This window comes from Silurus aristotelis (assembly GCF_946808225.1).
Source record: "Silurus aristotelis genome assembly, chromosome: 5".
In the NCBI taxonomy this organism is placed as follows: Eukaryota; Metazoa; Chordata; class Actinopteri; order Siluriformes; family Siluridae; genus Silurus; species Silurus aristotelis.
This window is the reverse complement of record NC_139578.1, coordinates 12871347-12893926: the sequence shown is the minus strand read 5'-3', so window position 1 is coordinate 12893926 and position 22580 is coordinate 12871347. Positions and strand designations below refer to the sequence as shown.

Genomic DNA, 22580 nt, shown 5'->3' with positions numbered 1-22580 from the left:
GCTCTCATTCAAAGACAAGTCCTTCATGTGTTATTTTGTGAGTTTTTCCTTTTCTTTTTGTGCAGATGGTTTTATAGCTGTCATACACATGGTGTTTTATCTTCTCATATGAGCATTTGTGCTATCCACCCTAAATAACACCTCTTATGAGTGAAGTCTAGTCATAAGTGGCAGCCTTAATGAGCTTTTATAATAAGCAATAATTCATACTTGTCTCACACACTCTGGAAGGATCTGATTCCTTCTGTCCATTTGCTCTAGGCTGGACAGACGAAGTGTTCAAATGTGCATTAAGCACAAAATCCATAAATCACATATTTCTTCAGCCCAATCTAATAAAAAGCTCTTTGAGTATTAACTCTTAATGATGTTCTCAGACAAAATGAACCGTAAGATTGAAATTCATTGATGACTTAAAGAATGGATATTTTTAATGTATGTATTTTATATAATACTACATAATAATTAAGCTGTTTTTGTAAATTTGATTGACATGTTTAGGAGTTTTAATGAAATGGTAAATGAAAGCAGATGAGTTAAAATTATCGCATCTGCTATCTACTGTGTTTTTGGTGTTTTATCAAAATTCGCAGATTAAACCTGCTCCATATTTATATACATAGAACATTTTGGCCATCACTGGATCTCCAGTTCTCTCAGCTTGGTAGCTGCACTCTGCAGTAATAGAGAGTCCTTAGCCGCTCCAGTTAATACGGCATGATGTGAATAGAGCAGACAGGAGAGAGAAGTGGGTCTTCCAGTCATGCATAATGCAACATGAATATGACTTTATCACAGCCTTCTAACGGTGACATAACAATCTGTTAAAGCACTTCTCTCGACCTTGGTACATCTTACAAGTAGGCACACAGCAATATACAGTGAATTTTTTATAGGTTGATAAATATGGTGTTAATCTGTATACATTATTATAATGCTTAATTTAATGCTTTTTTTATTTTAATTATTTACATTATTCTATAGACTTTGCATACTTTGTGCCTACTCTTTGTTTATCAGTTACTCAAAAGTGTCACTAAGGTCATTTTAACTAAAAGAGATTGTTTACAACAAGTTTTTCAAATATAGTATCTGTTAATTATGTTTCTGAATCTGTACATATTTCAGATCACTTCTTTTTTTTTTCGTCAGAAACTGTATGGCACATCATTCTATGTTGATAGCTATGGTAATTCATTCAGATAATATACATTTTCTTTTTCTTTTTTACATATGTATGGTATATGTTTTTTTTAGCTAAAACTGATGGCTCAGTAATCTATGCAAGTGCCTTTGAAACATCCACAAATCACTATATTGACCTCTTGTTATGCAGGCTATTCATCCAAAAACTTTATTATCTCAATAGTTTGAAGTTAATGTTAGCAATATTACTTACACAATGGAATTAGAACAAAAAATGTTCGATTGATAGGATATTTATCAAGTCATTTATATATCCAACACTGAACTGCATCCCTGCAACATAAATCATTTCAGAAGCATGTTTATTTAAGGTTGTCTTTGATTGACGTGTAAATAATTTTAAATCTTACAGTAGATTCTGTCTAATTGTGTGCATTTAATATTTGTTGACAGTGGCAGTTACTGTGAACTCTGACATTTCCAAAGATCACTCATTCTTTCAAAGGCTATTGTTAGCAGTCATAATAATCCTGGCATGAATTGTCTGTGACAGATTGCATCACAGTTGAGTGTGCAGACTGCATCCTACAACTAGCAGAAGATCCTCATTTGAACCTCAGGCTCCTTTCAACTTGCTGAACACTCATAGGTAATTTGTGCTGAGATGAAGCAAAGAGATGCAGTTCCACAGCAAAAAAATTATCATCTAGTCTTTAACAAAACATAAGATGTTTATTAACTCACATAGGATTAGTAATTCGATCACATTATTAAATAGTCTCTCAAAGCAGATTCATATAACAAGTGTAAACATCAATTTTTTTTTTTTTTTTTTTTTATTCAAGACACATTTAGTACAGTTGTAGCATTGTTAACTAAATGAAGAAAAATGATATAAGGTTGTACTAGAGTAAGGCATATTTGGAAAAATATTTTTTTCTGATATGTTTCTTATTTGAAGATACAAGTCTCTAAATATGCATATGAGTTAATGACTATTACATGGCCTCTAATGAAAGAGACAAGACAATAGACCACACTAATGTGTTGCTGATACACTATTGATCTGTAGCTCAGAGAAGAGACCCTCCCAAAGTGACACAATATAGCACCAATGTTCTGATCTAACTCAGTCAATAGTCATCCATTAAAGGCAGATAGACTGTCAGGCTTGCGACCCCTGGTCTTGGCCAGCCACATAAACATGAATTTAACCCCACTTCCATGTCAAGGCTGAGCCACATCCATTAGTTCAGTATCGGTTTTCACTAAGTCATAATATTGATTTTCTAATATTTTTGCCAAGCCATGTTCAATGGTCTGAAAACATCAAATCTTTGATGAACAGAGCAGATTGCTGTCTCCAATGTAATGTGAGTTGGTCCCATGTTGTTGGTCAAATGTCAGCTCTATGAGTAGTCCAAGTGCCATGCTGGCCTTCAGGGCAGATGGGTCAGCAAGAATGAAATTATAAAGGCCTGAATGACACACAGCTCAGGGGAGGCAAGAGGTCATTGCTTTTCATTTGACTTGTCCAAATGTTATTAGCCATATGTAATCATTCAAAGAATGAAAGGAATGTGTGTTTCTTCGTCTTTCTATCTACTAAGCAGTACGTACTTAATCATTAAAAAATAAAATCATATTAGCAGGCTTGGAAATTAATTTGTCAGGTAGCCTCAACACATTCCTTGATTATTTGAGGCAAACATCTTTCTCTTATATGAATGTTTCTTGTATATGTAGCTTCATATTTTAAGCATTGGTAATTTGTGGTTGTTTTGTGGTTGTGAAGACCAATTTAGTCATATTTGTAATTGTTATTTTAGAAAAACTTTCTGTACTTTATTGACATCAGGGCATTTTTCATGTACATACAATACTAGTAAAACTACCGTTTGGACACTCTGTCTCCTTCAAAGGATTTTCTTACTTTTTTAAATGTATTACCAATTTTTTTCCCCAATTTTTTTTTGATTTTGTACAAAAATACTGAAGAAGAAAGAACACGTATACAGACACAAAAAAAGAACATGTTTTATGTTTTGATTTGTATGATGACAGCTTGGCACACTCATGTAATTCTCTCCTAAGATTCATGTGGTGGTCACCTGGAATGGTTTTCGGTTCACAGGTTTGCCTTGTCAGGAGTTAATTTGTGACACTTTTTCGTGTGTTTTAGACTATCAGTTGTCTTGTGCAGAGGAAAGCGTGAGTACAGAGTCAATAACACTATTAGTGCTACTACAACTACTGTACAAATCCATATAATGGCAAGAAACACTCAGTTACTTAAAGAAATGAAGGTCAGTCAATGCAAAAAACTTAATAACTTTAAATGTATTCCCAAGTGCAATCATCAAATCCATCAAATGCTGATGAGATGAAACAGAATCTTATGAGGACTGTTCCACTAAAGGAAGACCTACCAGCTACCAGCTATCAGCTGCAGAGAATAAGTCTATTCGAATTACCAGTTTTTGGCATGTTGTTTATGTTGTAAATTATTTTTTTCCAGATCATGCACCTAGGCTTTGGCTGAACTGAATTAGGCTACATTATAATGTTCCTTATTACATATTGCCCTAATAATATTTCATTTTATAATCTTTTTTAGACAACCAAATGTTAATGATGAATTAAGTATATGTCAATTCTCCTTTTATTCTAAGCCTGTTTACTAAATAAACAGAACATGTCACACAATTCCCATTTAAGCTAGCAAGATAATGAGATCAGCATAAATAGATTTATTTTATGTGCAGTGAAAAATGACGTTATTTGAGTAAAGCTTGGTACTGCAATTTTTGACGGAGTTCTTAAATGGCATTGCTTTAGTATTTTAGACATTTGTGCTGCTTGAAGGGTATGATATTTTACATTTATATTTTGTTTAATGGTTTAATTATTTAATTGGGCACACTGACAATACAATTTTTTAACAACTACCAAATTCCAAAATGCAAGTATTTGGATTTCTGCAATATAATCATGTAAAAGGGTGATGGATCCACTGTGGTGATCTGTATACTCCTCCACGACTGAGCCCAAACTGCTCTCAGCTTGAACTGCTGGCTTCTGGATAATTTTTCTTTTCCAAAAATACATTCTTATATTTTAGCACTGCTGGAAGATTTTTAAGTAATTGTCTACACTTGTAATGCATCAGAGGGATGTATTGGTTTCTCCCTAATGGAGAAGTAAACTTACCACTATGAGTTTTCCATGAAGCTGGATGGTGGATCGTGTAAAAGGATTTTAGGGAACCAAAAACAGTTCTTTAAGGAACTAAAGGGTTTTTTTCATGACTACTTTTTTTCTTCTGACTCGTTTATTTTTAGAATGTTTTTGTGGAATAAAAAGTAATTTGCCTTTTTTTTAAATGTTTATAGGTAAAGGACAAATATGTTCCTGCCTTAGCGCCTAGCTCAATATTTACTGTTGTCTATTCCTTTAATGATAAATTTCATTAAATTTAATATATGTTATTTGTATAATTAGGATTATCACCATTCAGAATTACTCAATGAATCGAGTTCAGTTTGGTGATATTGCTTTTGCCAGTGTAACATCTAGAGAAAATGTTAAGTATTTTAAGCCAATAGCCTGTTACACTGCCTAAATTGTAATTATCTATATTTTGTATTAGATCTTTACATCATATCAGAATCAGATTTAGAATACTTTACTGATCACATAGGGAAATTTTTAAAGAGGTTAAGGTTTAGGCTGAAGTGGGCTTAGCGACAATAGTGTTTCTTAAATCTTCATTTGCACAAAATTGGATTTCTTTTTTTAAAAACATTACATTATGTTTAGTGCATGTATGATAATCACATTTCTTCTTCCTAAATAAACATAATTTTACATGAAGGGATAAACATACCAGCTTAAGCAGCAAAAAAAACCTAGGTTTGACTCCCCAAAAAAATTTCACCGTTAATCTATTTCTTTGTTCCATTGCTATTACATACTTGAGGAGTGTCATTGCCATTGGACAACCAAAGAGGAACCAGAATTGTGTGATCTGTTACAATCAGAACAGAGTAGTTTCAGGCTTAAATCTCCATTTAAATAAAAAGGAAGTTGCGGTAACTTCACTGAACCCAAAAGGATGTGTGTACACTTTGTTGACATGCATGGCAGTAAGTCAATATCTTGTATTATAGTGCCACAAGACATCGATAGCCCTAAAAGAGTGCATATGGTATGCTGGCATTAGGAGCCTTTGATGGGGTAAAGCCTTAATTGATTTCCTATCACCTCATAAATGGCTTCACATCACAGAGTGGCTCAGCAACAAGAAGGTCATTTATACCTCCAGGTTCTAGAGCAAAGAGCAAAGTGGCATTGGGTGGCACATACACCACCAAGAGTCATCACAAATAGAGCCAGGAAGTCTGGCGGCTAAAGCCAACCCCTCATGAACACGCGCACACACACACACATACACACACACATACACACACACACACACACACACACAAACACACACATATCATTGTCAAATAGACAATGTGTTCGAGGACTGCACTGCAGATTTAAAAGTACCAATATTCAATGTATCAATATACCAATATACCATGAACATATAATCTCATAAAGGGAAACAAATTCACATATTATACTTTGTCCAGCTCTGCTATTCCCTTGCTTGGATAAATAACTTATAATTAGATAGGTTACAGTGTGATTTAATGCAGATGACAAAGCTGATCATGCAGATGATACTCCGTTACTATGCAGCTCCATACAAAAGTAAACAATCCGAAATAGGAGGCAACTGTGGCTAAGCCAGGCAGGGAAAGTGCTGGGCAATTCAAATAAATTCAAATAAAGTTAAATTAATGATAAACCACAGAGAAAAAATATGTATGGAAGACTACTAACTTTAGAAACACTGTACAGAAAAAAAGGACAGTATAGAAATAAACATTTTATTTAGATTTATCTTTAGAATTATTTATATATTTTTTCTAGCTTCACTGACAGCCAAACATACCTATACAGAATATTACATTGAAAGCACAATTTATGTCAATGTTTCTTCTGTCAAATTATATTTTGAGAACTTTGAAAATGAGACCAGTGCATTCATTTCTAGTGAAAATGTTTAATCTGTTTGACTCCAAGGGAGAAAATGCATTCAGTTAAAAATTATTTAGTTTATTAAATATTTTATTGCCATGGTGTGGCCTATAAATGACACACTTTACACAGATGTAATTGTCATGTGCTTATAAAGTAAATGAGACAAATGAGAACTGGTCATCTATAAGGTGACATAGGGTAACTATACACTGACAAATGACTACAATGATTTGACATTTTCCTTGTAGTTATTGAAATTCTAATGAATGACATAAAGCTTAAGTACAAGTAGTATTTTTTTTCTGAATGTTTTTTCATTAAAAAACAACAGGAGTTGATTATTATGAACCTTGATGATAATAATAAGGTGTAAATGATCAACATTGAGTATTTTGCTGGAGACTGTATGCACATTTTGGCTGGAACGAACATTTAATTTGCTCTGAAAGCTTGAACACAAAAGAGGCAAGTGACCTAAAAAGATGTGTAGAAAAAAACTAGGTGGCATTTGAGGACACTACAAATACTGCTTTCTTCATCTGCTCGAAAATTTTCAGTTTTATTTATTACATATATATATATATATATATATATATATATATATATATATATATATATATATATATATATATATATATATATGGTTAATAGCTCAGATTATTCATTCACTTCATTAAATAAAAAAGCACCAGGGTAGAAGTTAAGACATTTTTATTGTATTGAAGGTTAGAAATACCAGTATATATCTCACTAAATTATGAAACCCAAATATTGGTAACCTATATACTCCTCCAAAATCTATTTCAATCACATGTTCCCTTTATAATAGAAACTAGATCCTTTATCAAAGATCTTGATTGTCATTTTAGCAAGGATTTTGTATAATATTTTGTTTTTAAATGGTAAAAGGTAATCTTATCATTTTATCAAGTGTCACATGAGTGATAAAGCTTATAGGGAATTGCTCAATGTTTCCCTTATTAACATTTTGCATAGTACAATACAATTACTGTTTAATATTATTTTTGTGTGACTATACTGTATATCACAAGTTCATTGATTTTCAGTCCAGTATTGTGCTTCTTCTAAAATGTTTGTGTTTTTTCCATGCAAAAAGATATATATTTAGTTGTTTTTTTTAAGTCAGTGTTGTGGGAAATCACGTGTCTCCTTCAAAAAGGCTGAAATATTTGCTGGCATGGGAGAGATAGAGGTAATGTGGAATGCTCCCTGTATACACAAGTGGAACAGGCATGGGCAACAAACATCCTCCCAAAACACTGCTCCCTACACTTCCTCTGTACGGCCCCTCAAAGTCTGTGCAGATCTGCCGCTTCAGTTTATTCCTTCTGTTCTGAAACCAGATCTTCACCTGCGTCTCAGTAAGCTGTAAGGAGTTGGCCAGGCATGCACGCTCAGCGCTGCTCAGATATCGCTTTAGGTCAAAAGTCGATTCAAGCTGGAAGATTTGTCTTTTGGAGAAAATGGTTCGTGTTTTCTTCTTCTTCTTCGCCAGCTGTTTAGTCTTCTTCTGGCTTTGCTGATGCTTCAAAAGGCCATCTCTGCTGCTGTTTGTATTGGAAGTTATGGGAAAGTTTCCACTTCCTTCTTCTGTTGTGATGCCCAGAGAGTGGCCACAGATGTCACTAACTCTGTGCTCTGTCAAAAGAAAAACACATTTCAGCAATTATATTAATCCGGGGCATTTGATATATGGCGATGGAACAACATGAAAATGGAGGAAACTGTATATTTCAATGCTCTTGTGCTCGTTCGTAAAACTTTTGTGTTCTTCCAATACATTTTTCATTCCCCTTTAAAAACCTCCTGTGTTCTTCTGCACTTGCACCTGCACACCAATATTTTGATTGAATTAAAATGCCAGGTGCTTGTGGCTAATCTTCAAACCTTTATCGTTTGACTCCATATGTCCATAAGAGCATCATAATTATATAACAGATCTCAGTGGAAAAAGAGCTACTAAACCTCACCTTTCTTTGCTTTTCCAGTGCAACCATCATGCATGCACCTTTTATAAATGTAATATATTTTTTTTACGTTTGAAATTTTAATAGTGTTACATGAATGAATTTCATTCATGCACCTTAAATTATTTATTAATTGAATTAATTAATTAAACATTTATTTATTAAATATACAACATTCTCATTCATACACAACACACAAAATAAAACAACTTGTACCAAAGTATGACAGGTATGACACTGAGAATGTAAGAACAGTTTTTATAAACCCCCAAAACTCACTATCTTTGAAATTATTTAACTACCTGTTTCGTGGCATTTCTGATCTTCACATGAACAGCTGCTCTCCGAGGTGAGCTGTGAATTCTGGCGGTTGGCATCAAAGTCCTTCTTAAGGATGTGATCAATAGTGAATTTCAGCGCTGCCGGTCTGCACATCATGTCTTCTTCACCCATACTTTATAAATCCAGCTTAGTGTTAAAATCTTTAAAAGTCGCTGTTGGTTGCTGCTGGGTGAGGAACAGGGAGTGTACGGGGCGCGCGCATGCAGCATCATTCCCTGTTCGGTAATTACTGCGTTCTCCAGAAGCGCGAGCTCTGACCGGAAGCTCGAGCTGCTGCTCCTGCAGCATCGGATTGGCTAAAACTTGAAAAGTGTGACGCAAAAGCAGTCTTGGTCTTTCAGGACTAATGGGCAATCAGTGTTCATGTCTCAGAAGTGTCAAAATAAATCTTAAACATTATTGTAATTGCACAGTACCTGTATTGCACACAGTAACCAGAGTTTAGTATTTACCAGAAGTGCAAATAACAGCATTGAGCAAACTGAAAAGTATAGATCAATATTTACATATATGTACATATTATAGAGCAAAGAAATGGGCAGTGAAAATGGGCAATGGGCAGTGGAAATTCATTTATAATATGATATATGTACATTGCATATGTACAAAGTTATACCCAGTGTATATACTGATGATATTTTGATATGCAGATAATCTGATATGCTGTGAATTACAATTATATACAGTTATAATTATCCAGAATGTACAGGCTAAAGCTGAGCTGCATGATAATTACTGGCAATAAGATCAGCAAAGCGAAGTGAGCCATCAGTGTCCTAAAGGTGTAGTGTTGAACCTGTTGGGTCTGGAAATGAGCTCACATACTGCTTTAATGCTGAGCCATATTGTGTTTTTAAGCACATTTCTTTTTTCTTTTTTTTTCTGTTACTTATTACAAAACTTGCCTGAGTGGCGAATTGAAATTTTCGGCTGTGGAAGAAAATTGTGAACTCTTTGTTCTTGTATGTATAAAATAATTTCATGGTCTTTGTCCGAGTTATAATAATGAATAATGGACATCCACAGCTCATTGCATGAGAACATTTTTTTTTTATCAGATTGTAGGACCACAGAATAAAAGTTGAATAAACGAATAATAGTCTTGAATAGATATGAATTAAATAGATTTGAATTTGGATTTAAACACATGAAACAGTAATACGCGCTTTATATTGCAAGACTTTAAAACCGGGAAAAAGAAACCCGACTCTTTTGTCAATGATTAAAAAAAATACAAATGATTTGGGGTTTTCTCGTCTCGAAAATATTCATGCTTTATATAGATTTCAGACCTGATGATAAAGAAAGGGCGACTTACCATATTTTGGTGTGTGTGTGTGTGTGTGTGTGTGTGTGTGTGTGTGTGTGTGTGTGTGTGTGTGTGTGTGTGTGTGTGTGTGTGTGTTTGTATGTGTTTAATATAACCCTTAGCTATTTCTATTTTTATTTTTTTTAAACATCATCATTTAATTCATTCTTTATTTATTTTACTAATAATATTATTTGTTAGAAATCATTATTAACATTTACTTCGCATGTTCCAACAACATAACAAAGACGCATAATATAAACAAAAACATGTACATTTGGCCGTTTGAACGTCTGATATATTATTAAGTATAAATCCAGTCATTTTGCCGTACGAAATTTTCAGATATCTCAGAATAATAACACACTAGTTATTATTATTATTATTATTATTATTATTATTATTATTATTATTATTATTATTATTATTGTTGTCGTCGTCGTTATTATTATTATTATTATTATTATTATTATTATTATTATTGTTGTTGTTGTTATTATTATTATTATTATTATTATTATTATTATTATTATTATTATTATTAATGATGTCGTTGTGGTTGAGGGAGAAGAATGAACTACTGCTGTTTAATTAATTAAACTCTATTTGACCCTGAACATTCTCAGGAAAAGAGATTCGTGTATGGTACCATTACTCTCTTTTGCTTATTTCTTTCTCTACAACATTCTTGGAGTGAATGATGACAGATTCTGCTCCGCTTTGGCTGCACTGTCAGACAGATCACACCTATGAGCAACGTCTGCTATAAACTACAGGCTTGATTTAAAAATGTTATTTACTTGCTGTAGTCTTTAAAATTTATTGAGTTCCAGGTCATTTTAGTTTGTCAAGAGCACCACCCACTGTTTATTATTATAATTGCAACTGAGTTTGCCTGTCATGTTAAGCCATTTGTTCCGTGTATTTCTATAATTCGTTACTTTTAAGCCAGTAAGAGAAAGTGAAAATATATAAAAACGTGAATAGCGTTTCCGACTGTTTTTATAAGTCAAATCCAGACAAGAAAAACAGGGTCTTCTTTTCTGCACCCACAGTTTTTAATAGCAGATTCGGAAAAGAGGCATGCATTTCTTTTGATGGATATATATATATATATATATATATATATATATATATATATATATATATATATATATATATATATATATATATATATATATATATCAAAAGAAATGCATGCCTCTTTTCCGAATCTCTCTCTCTCTCTCTCTCTCTCTCTCTCTATATATATATATATATATATATATATATATATATATATATATATATATATATATATATATATATATAAAGAATTAGAACAATGTAAGAACACTGTACAAACTTTTCTGTTATCTCAAATTTTATTAAGAGATCCCAATTCCACTACATGCCAATAAGTTTATAAAGCACAATCAGCTACATTATTCATTAATTCTTTTACATGAGATTGAATATGCCTTTATATGTACATAAATAATATTTGTTGATTATGTTATAAGTAAATACATAAATGTAGGTAGGTATGTTGGTATGTAGGTATATTATACCATTTTGCTTTGATAAGTCTGGGAACACCACAACACCACACACACACACACACACACACACACACACACACACACACACACACACACACACACAGTATATATATATATCAGTCACTCTACTTCAAAGTAAGATTCCAGTAAACATTATCCATAAATGAGTCATTTATGCGATGTTGCAGCTGCAAAAAAAAAGACACACAATTCATATATAAAAGTATTAAAAGGAAAAACAACATGCTTTATACACTCAAATGAACATTATAGTTCACCTGAACGTATCAAATGATAAATTATTGCCTTCATAAGCACTTCATTTTCATATTGAGGTGTCTGAAAACTACAGCAGTATTCCAGCTATTTACACATTGTTTTCAAGCTCATGGCTATTTCTTTGTAAAACCAGTAACTGAATCTGGATTCTATGATACAATATATGAAAAGAAGATAAAAATTTATATGGAACAATATTTTCAAAAGTTAATTCTGTTTATTTGGTGTCTGGTTTGCTGACGGTTAAGTCAAATCTTGCCATCATTGCTCAACAAGACGTCATCATCATTTAAAAAAAAGGTTAGTGGGCCGAAGTATGCAGTTCTCAACAAGAATCAGTAGAATTTGGGGTAATTTTTGGGGTAAAATTATTCTTTTCTTACAGCCTTTTGGTAATAATCATTTTGTTAAGCTTCTCTACTGTTCATTTTTATATTTATCACTCACCTGGCCCAGAAATTCTTCCATAGTGGTGTTCTTCATGCAGTAAAGTTCAGTGGAAGAGGAGCACAGCATTGTAAGGGTCAGAGTTCTAATATTTATGTCTGCACAAAAAAAAAAAAAAAAAGGTTGTTTTTATACAAAGTTCCTGAAAAGAACCATTTATAAGGTGATCATTTATTTAAAATTTATAATAATAAAGCCTCTCAGAGCGGTAGCACTGTGTTTTATATTTAAATGACAGTGATAACACCAAGTGTGCTTTTGGGATATGCCATGGTCATACTTCATTTTCTGGATTTTTGCTTTGCAGGGTGTTACCAAACAGCCACATCAAACTGAAAACAATCACACTAACACAAGTAAAAGTCTTCTGTCCTGCAAACTATTGATTATAATTAATAAAAATTCTTTATAGCGTCAAAGAATTTAGCTGTTGATCGATTCGAGTAACAACAAGATATCTAGTAACTGCTAGTTATGTTTATGAATAAAGTATGGCAGTGGAATGGAATTGGGCACTTGTGAATAAATAGGATTGCGGTTCAATTACCAGTAAAGACCTGTAAATACGATGCCATACCTGTGTACAAGTCAATACATTTGTAATTTGTTCATTTGATTGTACTTATGGGCCATTGTTTGCTAATAAAACAGCCTCTCTCTCTCTCTCTCTCTCTCTCTCTCTCTCTCTCTCTCTCTCTCTCTCTCTCTCTCTCTCTCTCTTTCTCACACACACACACACACACACACACACACACACACACACACACACACACACACACACACACACACTATCATCTTATAAACTAAATAGAAACTGGATGAATGGAATATTTAGTCTGTTAAACAATCTAACAGTGAAATTACTGGTTATTATTGATAGTATTTTTGATTCTGTATAAACCAGCAACAGAACCTTCTTTTAGGTGGGTTTTTAGAATTTGCATTCTCACATAAATGAAATGCAAAGCAAGGCTAAAATAACCTCCTACCAATTATAATATTGTATACTTGATTTACTTTCATCTTTTTGGTTTGATATTGCATTTTACACTTATGGACCACTTTATTTATATTAATAAAATGCCTTAAAACTGCATAAATGAAGTAGTACATAGAAACTGAACATGTATAATTAACATACTATACCTTTTTATATACATGCGGTGAATCTAAATTAATAACAGCAGAAAATTATTACCTAGGCTTTGTAGGCAAGAAGACCTACGTAATTTCCTCACCTGTTAATCCGTAGGTTTGAGATGGAAGACTCTCCGAATTATCAGCAAAGACTGTAACATTAAATCGGTACTTGGTGCCAGATTTCAGTCCACCAATGATAACAGAGGTTTCTCCAATTATGTCTTGGGTTCCACTATCTCCCCAAAAATCAGAAACATATTTCACCCTATAAGTAATATTTTGAACCTCTTGTGAGTTTTCTGGTACTTTCCAACTTATATTTAATGTCGAAGTGTTTAATCCTTGTACACTGGCTTTACCAGGTGCATTGAGTTCTAAAAACAGAACAAAAAATAGATTACAGATATTTTACAATCTTCGGTTTCCTTGAATCAAAGCTGTTATTTACATTTGTTGGCATGAAAGCTATTCACACTTACTGGTATAAATTGATTTAGTAACTGGATGACTTGGTTTGAGGTCTTTCTGCACATAATTAATGACACTAACAGTGTACAGAGCTGCTGCTTTCAGAGAGGTGAAAGTATAATTCAGATATTTTGTAGTCATTGAAACAGAAGAGTTTTGAATCATGTTACTAGAGATGGTCACATTGAACCAAGCATAATTTCCATTTAAAAGGGTCCAGCTTGCACTAATACTGTCATTCCCACTGCTCAGTTCAAGGTTGCTCACTGACATTGGTACTAAATACAGCGACAACAAAAAAAAAAGACACACATTTTAAGGCAATTATTTTCACAGAAATGCCAACTGGGAAAAATTTAATTAGATGGTAATTGAATAGATTGTTATTTTTAAAAGGTTAAACAGTGTGTAGTGTTAGACAGCTTGAACTGCAGGGCCAGCTGTTAAAAAAGCCATTACTGTTTAAGAGATCTATTATACTATAAATATTTGAGTGGAATAAGTAATAAGAGTGCTAAAAAATTGAAGAGAAAGAATAGGAGGAATTTTTGACTTACTGGTATAGGCACTGATAGAAGCTACTTCTCCGCTCTCATTGCATCCTGCCACACTTACTGACACATTTAATGTATACATAGTACCCGCTGTGAGGTTGGACAGAGTTATGGTTTGATTTCTTCCGATATGAGTTATGTTGTCTAGAGTAATGTTATAGATGTGCTTGTTGTTGTAGTTAGGGTAATCCCAACTGGCAAAGATGGTATCATTTTCATTGTTTAAAGAATTAAGATTCATCACTTTTAAAGGCCCTGTTTGATTATTCAAAAGTAGAAAAAATATTAGAGACAAATACCCAAAAAACAAATCACTTTGGACAAAAGGCAGTAATTGAAAAATGCTGATTTTTCTCTATTTTAAATTTGGGCAATGGCAAAATGTCTTTTTTGTTACAATTTCTTCAAAGTTTAAAAATGTTTTGGATAAAGATAATTTTGGCTGCTTATAGCATCCTTAAATCATCATAGATATAAATTTAATTTTGCTCAATTTACAAAACTAATCATCTGAATAATATACATTTTTGCCTATATTGTTTTTCTTAGTTCTATTCTAATCTGGATCATCTCAAGAATTAATATATCCTTAGGTACATACAAATATCAGAACTGATCGTATTATCATGTGTAATAGGGTAAATGCATTACTCACTTGTGCAAGCCGTAGTTTTGGCCGAGTCTCCAAAAACAGTTTCATTGACCACAGCTGTAACTGTGATACTGTACATTTCTCCTGGACGTAGACTGGTTATAGAGTAATTCGATGACGAGGAAGTTTTATTTAAGTTATCCGGCTGAATATTTACCACGTATTGTACAGCAGTGCCCTTTGATACGTCCCAAATGAGAGTAATCGTGTTTGTTTCCACATTCACTACAATGAGATTTCTGATCTCCTCTGGCACTAAAAGAAAGATTTAAAGGAAATTTGATTCTTACATACAACTGCAGTAGTGTGAAATAATAATGCAATACTTAAAAAGTTTATATATGAGATGCAAGAGAAAGCATTCAATAAAATATTAAATCCAAGGAGTGGTGCTGTTAGTACATTAGACAAAAGTACTAGGTAATTAAAGGGAAAAAAAGGATGTTGGTTTTATTGTTCAGGAAATAATGAGAGAAAAAAACATTTCAAAATAAATAACAAGTAAAAGATTTCACATTTAAGATAAGGACGGATTAAGAGAGTGAATGCATTTTGTCTATATAGGCACTCTCCTTTATAAAGTAAACTTTTATCTTATTATAACAGCTGTATTCAAGTATATGGCACATCACCCATTTATAAAAAAAATATATACTAAAAATCTAGATACTAAAAAAAAAAAAAAAAAAAAAAGCAAGCCATTGTCTGGCTTGTTACAAGTGTCATAGATAGATCTGAAGGGCAACATTGAGTTACACTCAAAAAGCCGATACACTTAAAAATACCACACCAAATTACCCATGCAAATTCCCTTCCTCCCTAAAAGAGAATGGTGGATATCTTGATTTTACTCACATGTGTAGTAGGAGATTCTCTGATCATTAAGGGCCCGGTTACACTTCACAGGGATTACCTGCACTGTGTAGAAAGTTCCTGGATCCATGCCACTGATCTGGTATTTTAAATCATTTGTAACATTTACTTTAAGATTCTCATTGATCACTATAATGTAGTGTGTAATATTTCCAGATGCCTTCGTCCAACTCAAAAGACCTTCTGTTTTTGTCAAGTTGGAGATTTTCAGATCACTTGAAAATCGGTCTGTAAAAAATGGGTACAGCATGAAGAACAGAGAAAATGTTTGAGAAGAAAAAACAATGAGTTACTTAACGTAATCCCTGGTTCTTTGAAAACAGCGTGAGATGTTTCACTATAGGAATCGCTTTGGGGTTGACCAACTACAAAAGCGCCTATGACACCACGTCTGTCTTGACAGACAGGTCAACCTGAGACCAGGCTCCGCCACATCGTTACTACTCAGGTACTCAGCTTACAACATCATTGTAGCAAGATTTCTTCCCATTCCTGTGCAAGGAGGGAAGTGTTGGTAAAACACCTTACTCTGTTATTAAAGAACCCAGGATTACGTTATGATGTCACCATACCCCTAGTGGAGTGGGCACTTGGACCCTCAGGCGCCTAAAAAAACCTCTGCATTAATATGCTAGCTATATATAGCCTGAACAATGCAGTGGGACAGCCGCTGTCTTGACAACAGCTTCCCCTTGTGAGGAGCAGCCCAAGACACAAACAACTGGTCATTCTTCCTGAAGCCTGCTGTTCTCTTGACATATGTACGGAGAGCTTACATTATACATAAGGAATTTAACCTCTCATCCTTCCGAGAAGAGAATGGAGGATGGTGGAAAGCCGAAAGCTCTGCATCTGGACATCTATAAGAAGAATCTACTACTTTATGTACTTTATGTAATGCTGGGTTAGGGCAAAAGGAAACTTTTGTGAGCCTGGGCTTGCAACCTGCTGACACGCTTAGCTGTCACCAGAGCTACAAGCAGCTTTGTCTTAAGAGAGAGAAATTTCAACCCTATGCCATTTAATGGCTTGAAAGTGTGTTGAAAAAAGTCTATAAAAGGACTTATTAAAAGGTGCCAACCTGCAGGTTCGCTACCAAACCCGACATGAGATGCAGAAATAGTTGCTAGATATACTTTTAAAGTAGAAAAGGCTTTCCCTTTATCTAGCAAATCCTGGAGAAGACGTATGTCTCCCACTGAACATTGAAAAGGGACAATGTGACTCGGCTTAGGGTTGCTCCCCAGCCCTCTGAAGACGTTGTAGTAACTCTCAACGATACCACCCCCAAGGGAATCCCCAATCAAAGAGTCATGGGGCTTTACCATTGGCCATGAAATCTCTGATCGTAAGAAGTCCTAGATGTACGACACAAATTACCAAAGCCATTAAGCACAGCATTCGTAAACACACCCTGAACGAGACCAGTGTCCCCGTCTGAAAATGGGATAGACACTGTATGAGAGATGCAGTTCTCCTCTCTCTCAGCGTGAGAGGAGAGGAAATCTATACTGAGCCCCATATATTCTGTGCACTACCCTGGTTTTAAGCAAAAAGAGCACCCCTGTATACTTTTTTTTCTCTTCGGTCGCGCGTTGATGACGTCAACAGCGAGCACTCCCTCCAGCGGTCAGACTAGGGCGTGCTTAATACTTCCTTTGAATTTTCGCAAAGTTTCGACCTCGGCTGTTCGCCTGGATGCAAAAATGCCACATTTATTGTGTTTGTTTTAACTGCATATCGCCCTCAGCCAGTGGCTTGGATGCAATGCTGCAATTTATATGATGTCTAAACTGGAATATGTCTGAACACATTGTGTGAGTGCATGAAGGGAACTGAACAGTTCCCTTCATTCCTTGAACACGAGGAGAACTTAAGGAGAAAGCCCTTACGGAACTCAGAACCAGGCTGTTTTCCCTCCTCCTTCTCTTTGCAGGCGGAGAGAGGAGGACAGAGGAACATTCTCGTTTCAGGTTGTACGGTTCTTCTTTCGTTCCTTGGGCTGGGGCGGACGGCTTCTAGCCACAAATGAATGGTTTCCCCATGGTCCCGACCCATCTGATCTTGGATGCTGGCCAGTCTTTGTCATCCTCGCACCCCTCGGTCTCCCGGAGGTCTCGCTGGCAGCTTGCAGAGTAAACAGAAGTTAAAAGTTTCATCCTCTTGTTTCCTGAATGTGCTGGTTTCTCTCATCTTCTTGAGAGCTTGAACAAACAGACCTTTAGCGGGGTCATAAGCAGCATTCATCACTTCCACTTCCTGCATGTCGCCCAAAACTGACAGGTTCAGCCATCATACTCTTTTACCTGATACAGCCAAGCCCATCACGCGGTCCGGGGGAAAATTTGAGGGTAGACAGAAATAGAGCGCCAATTAGGATGCAGGTGGTAGGCCACCGAAGGGGGTCCGGCCAACTCCAGCTTACCATCCCTTGAATCTCTAGCTTAGAGCACCCTTTCATGGGAAGCTTACTTTTAAAGGGTCCCTGCCTGAGATTGCTGCTCCACATAATGATGGACACAGGTGGGATGCAACCTTCCTGCTCTTCCTGCTCTTTGACATTTGACTGTCATCCAAGGATCATTAGGATGCTGTTCATTATGTCTTCATAGGAAGTGTCATTGTATCCTTCCTTGAATCATCTGCTTGCTTCACAATTCCTCAGAATGTAGAATAGCTATGCATGTAAATACTGCTTCTTTGAGTTGTATCTTGGAATACACTTGGATTAAAAAGGGCAGGTAATTTAAACAACAAACACAGCATGATGACTACACTTTCAAACCCTGCTTTTGAAAAATGTCAACACTGGCTGTTTCGTGTTTCACAAATTCCAGCTCCTTATTTAAATACTTTATTTCACCTGGTTTAAGAGTTAGATGTTTGAATAAATTACAAATAAACTGTATAATAATAGAGAAAACCTCTTCTCTAACTTAGCATATAAAATAAGTCCACAGTTTCTTAATACACTACAAAATGTGATTATTACAAACAGGCACTAACCTGTATTTTTTAGTAATGTGAAACTGTAAATAGTATACAGGAAGAGCCAAAAGTCTCCATACATAGGGAAAATGAATACTATTTAGAAAAATTTTTTTTTTTTTTACAAGGCTGCAATTGATTTTAATGATAAACATGGTAAAGACACTCAATTCGAAACTGCTGTCAAACTAACAAATAAAAATAAATTGAAGTCTTGTGTGTGCTGATGAAGCTGTGGTAGTGCTGAAATACATAGTTAAAATAATCATGACAGTCCTTACCATCATAGCAGATGTAGGGCAGGGATTCATTGCACTGTTTTTCCTGCCACATGCCAAAGCTTAGCAGAGTCACACAGGAATCCTCAATATATTTAGGTTCTACGTTGATAGGGAGGATGGTAGATGCAATCATTGGAGGAGTTGTGCTTGGAACAAAATATGTTGTGGTAAACATTGTTGTGGATGCTAAAATAGAAGTTTCTTTGGCCTTAGATGTATTTAAACAGTCACAGAGCTTTGCCAAGGTTGGACAGAACATCATTCCAGTCACTGTACTGTTAACAGTTTGGTTGAACATTGTTGAGTTTTCCCATTCCGAATAATTGGTGTTCCCAAATGAATTTAGACAGCCACAGAGGTCAGTAAAGACTGGACACTGCTTTGCGTCTGTCTTTGTTGTGTTAATTATCGGTGGTGTTGGACATGAACAGGGGGGTGGCTCTGGCTTTGGTATTGGGATAGGATGGCCTGGATACCAATTCTGATAGAGAACAGGTTCACCATTTGCCCACCGAGACCAAAACTTTGAACCTGTTACATTTTTGCGCAGACCAATCCAATAGTCTGAGGTAAGGTTCATAGAAAGTAACTCTGCATTTGTTGGGGTGATGGTGGTTAAGTCTTTGTAACAGGCCTGACATTGAAACCTAGCATTTTCCCATGTAGTTGAATTTTCTTTGTAAAAATAATCCCTCTTTGCACAACTAATGGAGACTGCTGAAGAGACAAGAAAGCATACAGGTTTTTTTAAGTACTGTATATTAAGCAGATATGGCATAGCTAAAAGAAACAACTGTACACTCATGAGAACTTTTTTTAGTAGTTTACACAAGCCAACAGATCACAAGTTGATCACAGCATAACTAAAGAAAAAATTATATAGTAGAGTACAGAGCCAATGAAATTACATGCTGCATATTATTGAATTTTATTATTATTGAGTTTTAGCCACAAATTAATATATTAAGCCTATTTATGTCAATTAAATATGCTGTTGGAACATCCTACTCAATACTCAACCTCCAGTTATTTAGTTGGCTTGAACAGGAATAAAGGTCTATTCACAATAAGAATGTGCTTAAGCTGACACAATGGTAATTCATTTCCTAACACCATCCTGTCTAGTAAATTTCACAGCATGTGTATGCATGTGACCAAATCAATTTTCAACTTAAAATGTATTTAAATTTGCCCTGATAAATTATTATTAATGCAGTCACTACTGTCACTTACAGTTTTTCTTAGTTGCTTTGGAGCATTTCTCGAATCATCCTTAAGATTTGCAAATCAGTAAGTGCATTCTCAAAACAATGTGTTCAAACAGCACAATACATTGGATTTCTTGCAAAAGCCTGTTTTTTTGCTCAAAATCCTTAGTACTTCTCTCGAAAGTAAGTATTTGTGTCAATGAACATATCATTGCCACAAATAATGCTGAGGCACAAGGCTGAATTGGAAACTATGAATTTCAACAGCACAAATTTATACATTACTGTATGTGGGATATTGATTGTAAGAGACTGGACAGGATTCACACTTTTTTATTTTTCTTGACTAGTGGACTGACTAAAAATTACAATCTAATGTCATTGTAATAGAAAATAAAAAGACACAAATTAAAATTCCAAAAGGTAAACATAGGTAACACTTCTTAGACAGAACTCCGCATGCTGCACGATACAGTGTTATCTGTCTCTACCCCCTGGCGTCCCAGTCTGTCGGGCCATAGATTTTCATCCCTTGCAGTACCATTTTGAGGCCATGATATACATCATGGTCCACAATAGTGGCTCTAATTTCATCTGAAATGTGTCTATGTCTCTGGCCTCTTCTTCCTCTTTCTCTATTTTGCCTCCTTACCCTTCCAGCATGCATCCTTATTCTTGGCTCTCAACCATGTTCGTTTCCTACTTGTTCATCAATTTTCAACAATTGTAAATCTGTGTGTTGCTCTTTTTATATACACTCGCCAATTACAGTAAAGGTTCACGAGATTCAGCCTTGACCTATTTTAGAGAACTAGTTGATTATTGGTTGATCTGAAAGTGAACACGCCCTTTCAAGGTTCATCTGCACAATTCATGACACATTCACCAAAAATATTTAATAGAACTGTGAAGAAGAAGAGCTTGACAAATTCTGACAATTGGTTTAACCATTTTGTACTTAATTACTTATGCAATGAACTGATGCCTAAATGTTTTGGGGGTTAAAACCATTTAGGTGAAACTAGTATAATACATTTTGATCAACATGACAAACAACTGATAATGTAGGAAAAAGCAGGCACTTGTACACAATCGATTAAATGATGTACAAAAGCATTCGCAATTCGATCAAAGCAACGAGAAATGGTCTCATGATGAGCACAAATGACTAAATGATGTGGAGTTTAAACAAGTAGTTTTGAGAATTTTATTTCTTCATCTAAGAAATGCTCCAAAGCGACTGAGAAAAACTGTAATAACTGTTATTCCTCAGAGAAGCCAAAAGTTTTTCCTTTTGCCATATTACTTCAGGAAGCGTACAAATCCAAAATAAATTTTTGTTATGCGCTTTATATTTGTTTTAATATCACATAACCATTCGTCTTATTCATCCATTAACTGGGTGATATCAGATTATCAATTATTATGGCTTTACATAAAAAGCATGTGAACTAAATGCAAAATGAATACAGGAATTTTAGGAACCAGACATGCTAAATGTTTAATAAGTCCAATAGCAATACTGCCTATTTGCTAAACATATATTTTACCCAAAAATGGTAGCACCAGAAACACAACCTCAACATATAATCACTTAAGAACATTATTAATTTACTTGCTTAAAGTTACAGGTTTAGCCCACACACCGTGTGAATTAAATTACGAGTTAATTCACTTGGAAATATTTTAAAGAATAGGTCTCCATGTTCATGCAAATTACAGTTTATTCCAGGAACTAGAATATAGTAATTTCTTAGAATCATGTTCTATGGTTATAGTAATAGTACTTGTTAAATAAGTTAATAAATAATGTTATTTTTGTCTTCGAGTTATTCAATATTTATTCAGAGAATTATTATGCATGAATTAGTAACACTGATTTATTTTTTGTAGATTTCAAATTGTAGAAAACTCAAATTTGCAACTTACCCACTAAGAGCAAAGACGGCAGAAATAACATTTTACAAAGTGTCTGAAAATGCTGAGATTACTTTATAGATGACGGTCACAGATCGGGACAACAATTAAACAAAGAACCTTAAACTAAAAGTTCTGTAGAGCAACAAGAAAACTTAATAAATTAATAAAATAAAAAATCCTGGACATGGAACAGGAAAAACCATGACTCTCACAAAAGCTCAGCTTGAATCATACTCGGAAACACATCCTAGGTTGATTGTATGGTGGAGAGCTAAAAGCACAGGGAAATCATTATCATAGATAATATTATTTGCATTTAGGCACAGTACTGGTGCCAAAAGTAACAAACTTCC

The 22580-nt window shown here is 34.6% G+C and overlaps 2 protein-coding genes across 4 annotated transcripts; both read right to left on the bottom strand.

Annotated features, from left to right (window-relative positions):
- Nucleotides 1-6894: 6894 nt before the first annotated feature.
- Nucleotides 6895-9810, bottom strand: LOC310726254 (uncharacterized protein). Its single transcript, XM_083541597.1, has 2 exons — nucleotides 8528-9810; nucleotides 6895-7896 (listed from the first exon to the last, which is right to left on the bottom strand). The coding sequence occupies exons 1-2, from the start codon at nucleotides 8676-8678 to the stop codon at nucleotides 7397-7399; spliced, it is 651 nt and encodes a 216-aa protein (XP_083397723.1). The 5' UTR covers nucleotides 8679-9810; the 3' UTR covers nucleotides 6895-7396.
- Nucleotides 6973-22372, bottom strand: LOC310726252 (receptor-type tyrosine-protein phosphatase eta). 3 transcript variants are annotated; one of them, XM_083541594.1, is made up of 10 exons: nucleotides 22237-22372; nucleotides 19100-19816; nucleotides 15813-16058; nucleotides 14961-15212; nucleotides 14309-14560; nucleotides 13763-14029; nucleotides 13382-13657; nucleotides 12144-12241; nucleotides 11520-11605; nucleotides 6973-6983 (listed from the first exon to the last, which is right to left on the bottom strand). In XM_083541594.1, the coding sequence occupies exons 1-9, from the start codon at nucleotides 22265-22267 to the stop codon at nucleotides 11543-11545; spliced, it is 2202 nt and encodes a 733-aa protein (XP_083397720.1). In that variant the 5' UTR covers nucleotides 22268-22372; the 3' UTR covers nucleotides 6973-6983; nucleotides 11520-11542. The 3 variants fall into 3 exon arrangements, with proteins under 3 accessions (XP_083397720.1, XP_083397719.1, XP_083397721.1); XM_083541593.1 differs by lacking the exon at nucleotides 6973-6983 and having other exon boundaries at nucleotides 11484-11605; XM_083541595.1 differs by lacking the exon at nucleotides 6973-6983 and having other exon boundaries at nucleotides 11484-11605; nucleotides 19100-19813; nucleotides 22237-22361.
- Nucleotides 22373-22580: the final 208 nt, after the last annotated feature.

What these genes read in the sequence shown, in the direction of transcription:
- LOC310726254 (XM_083541597.1), bottom strand. Translation starts at nt 8,678, where the DNA reads ATGGGTGAAGAAGACATGATGTGCAGACCGGCAGCGCTGAAATTCACT. An exon ending in TCAGAAATGCCACGAAACAG is followed by an intron (nt 7,897 to 8,527) that starts GTAGTTAAATAA and finishes TTCTTTTGACAG; the next exon opens with AGCACAGAGTTAGTGACATC.
- LOC310726252 (XM_083541594.1), bottom strand. Translation starts at nt 22,267, where the DNA reads ATGTTATTTCTGCCGTCTTTGCTCTTAGTGG. An exon ending in GCCGTCTTTGCTCTTAGTGG is followed by an intron (nt 19,817 to 22,236) that starts GTAAGTTGCAAA and finishes TTGTCTCTTCAG; the next exon opens with CAGTCTCCATTAGTTGTGCA. An exon ending in CAAAACTACGGCTTGCACAA is followed by an intron (nt 14,561 to 14,960) that starts GTGAGTAATGCA and finishes ATAATCAAACAG; the next exon opens with GGCCTTTAAAAGTGATGAAT.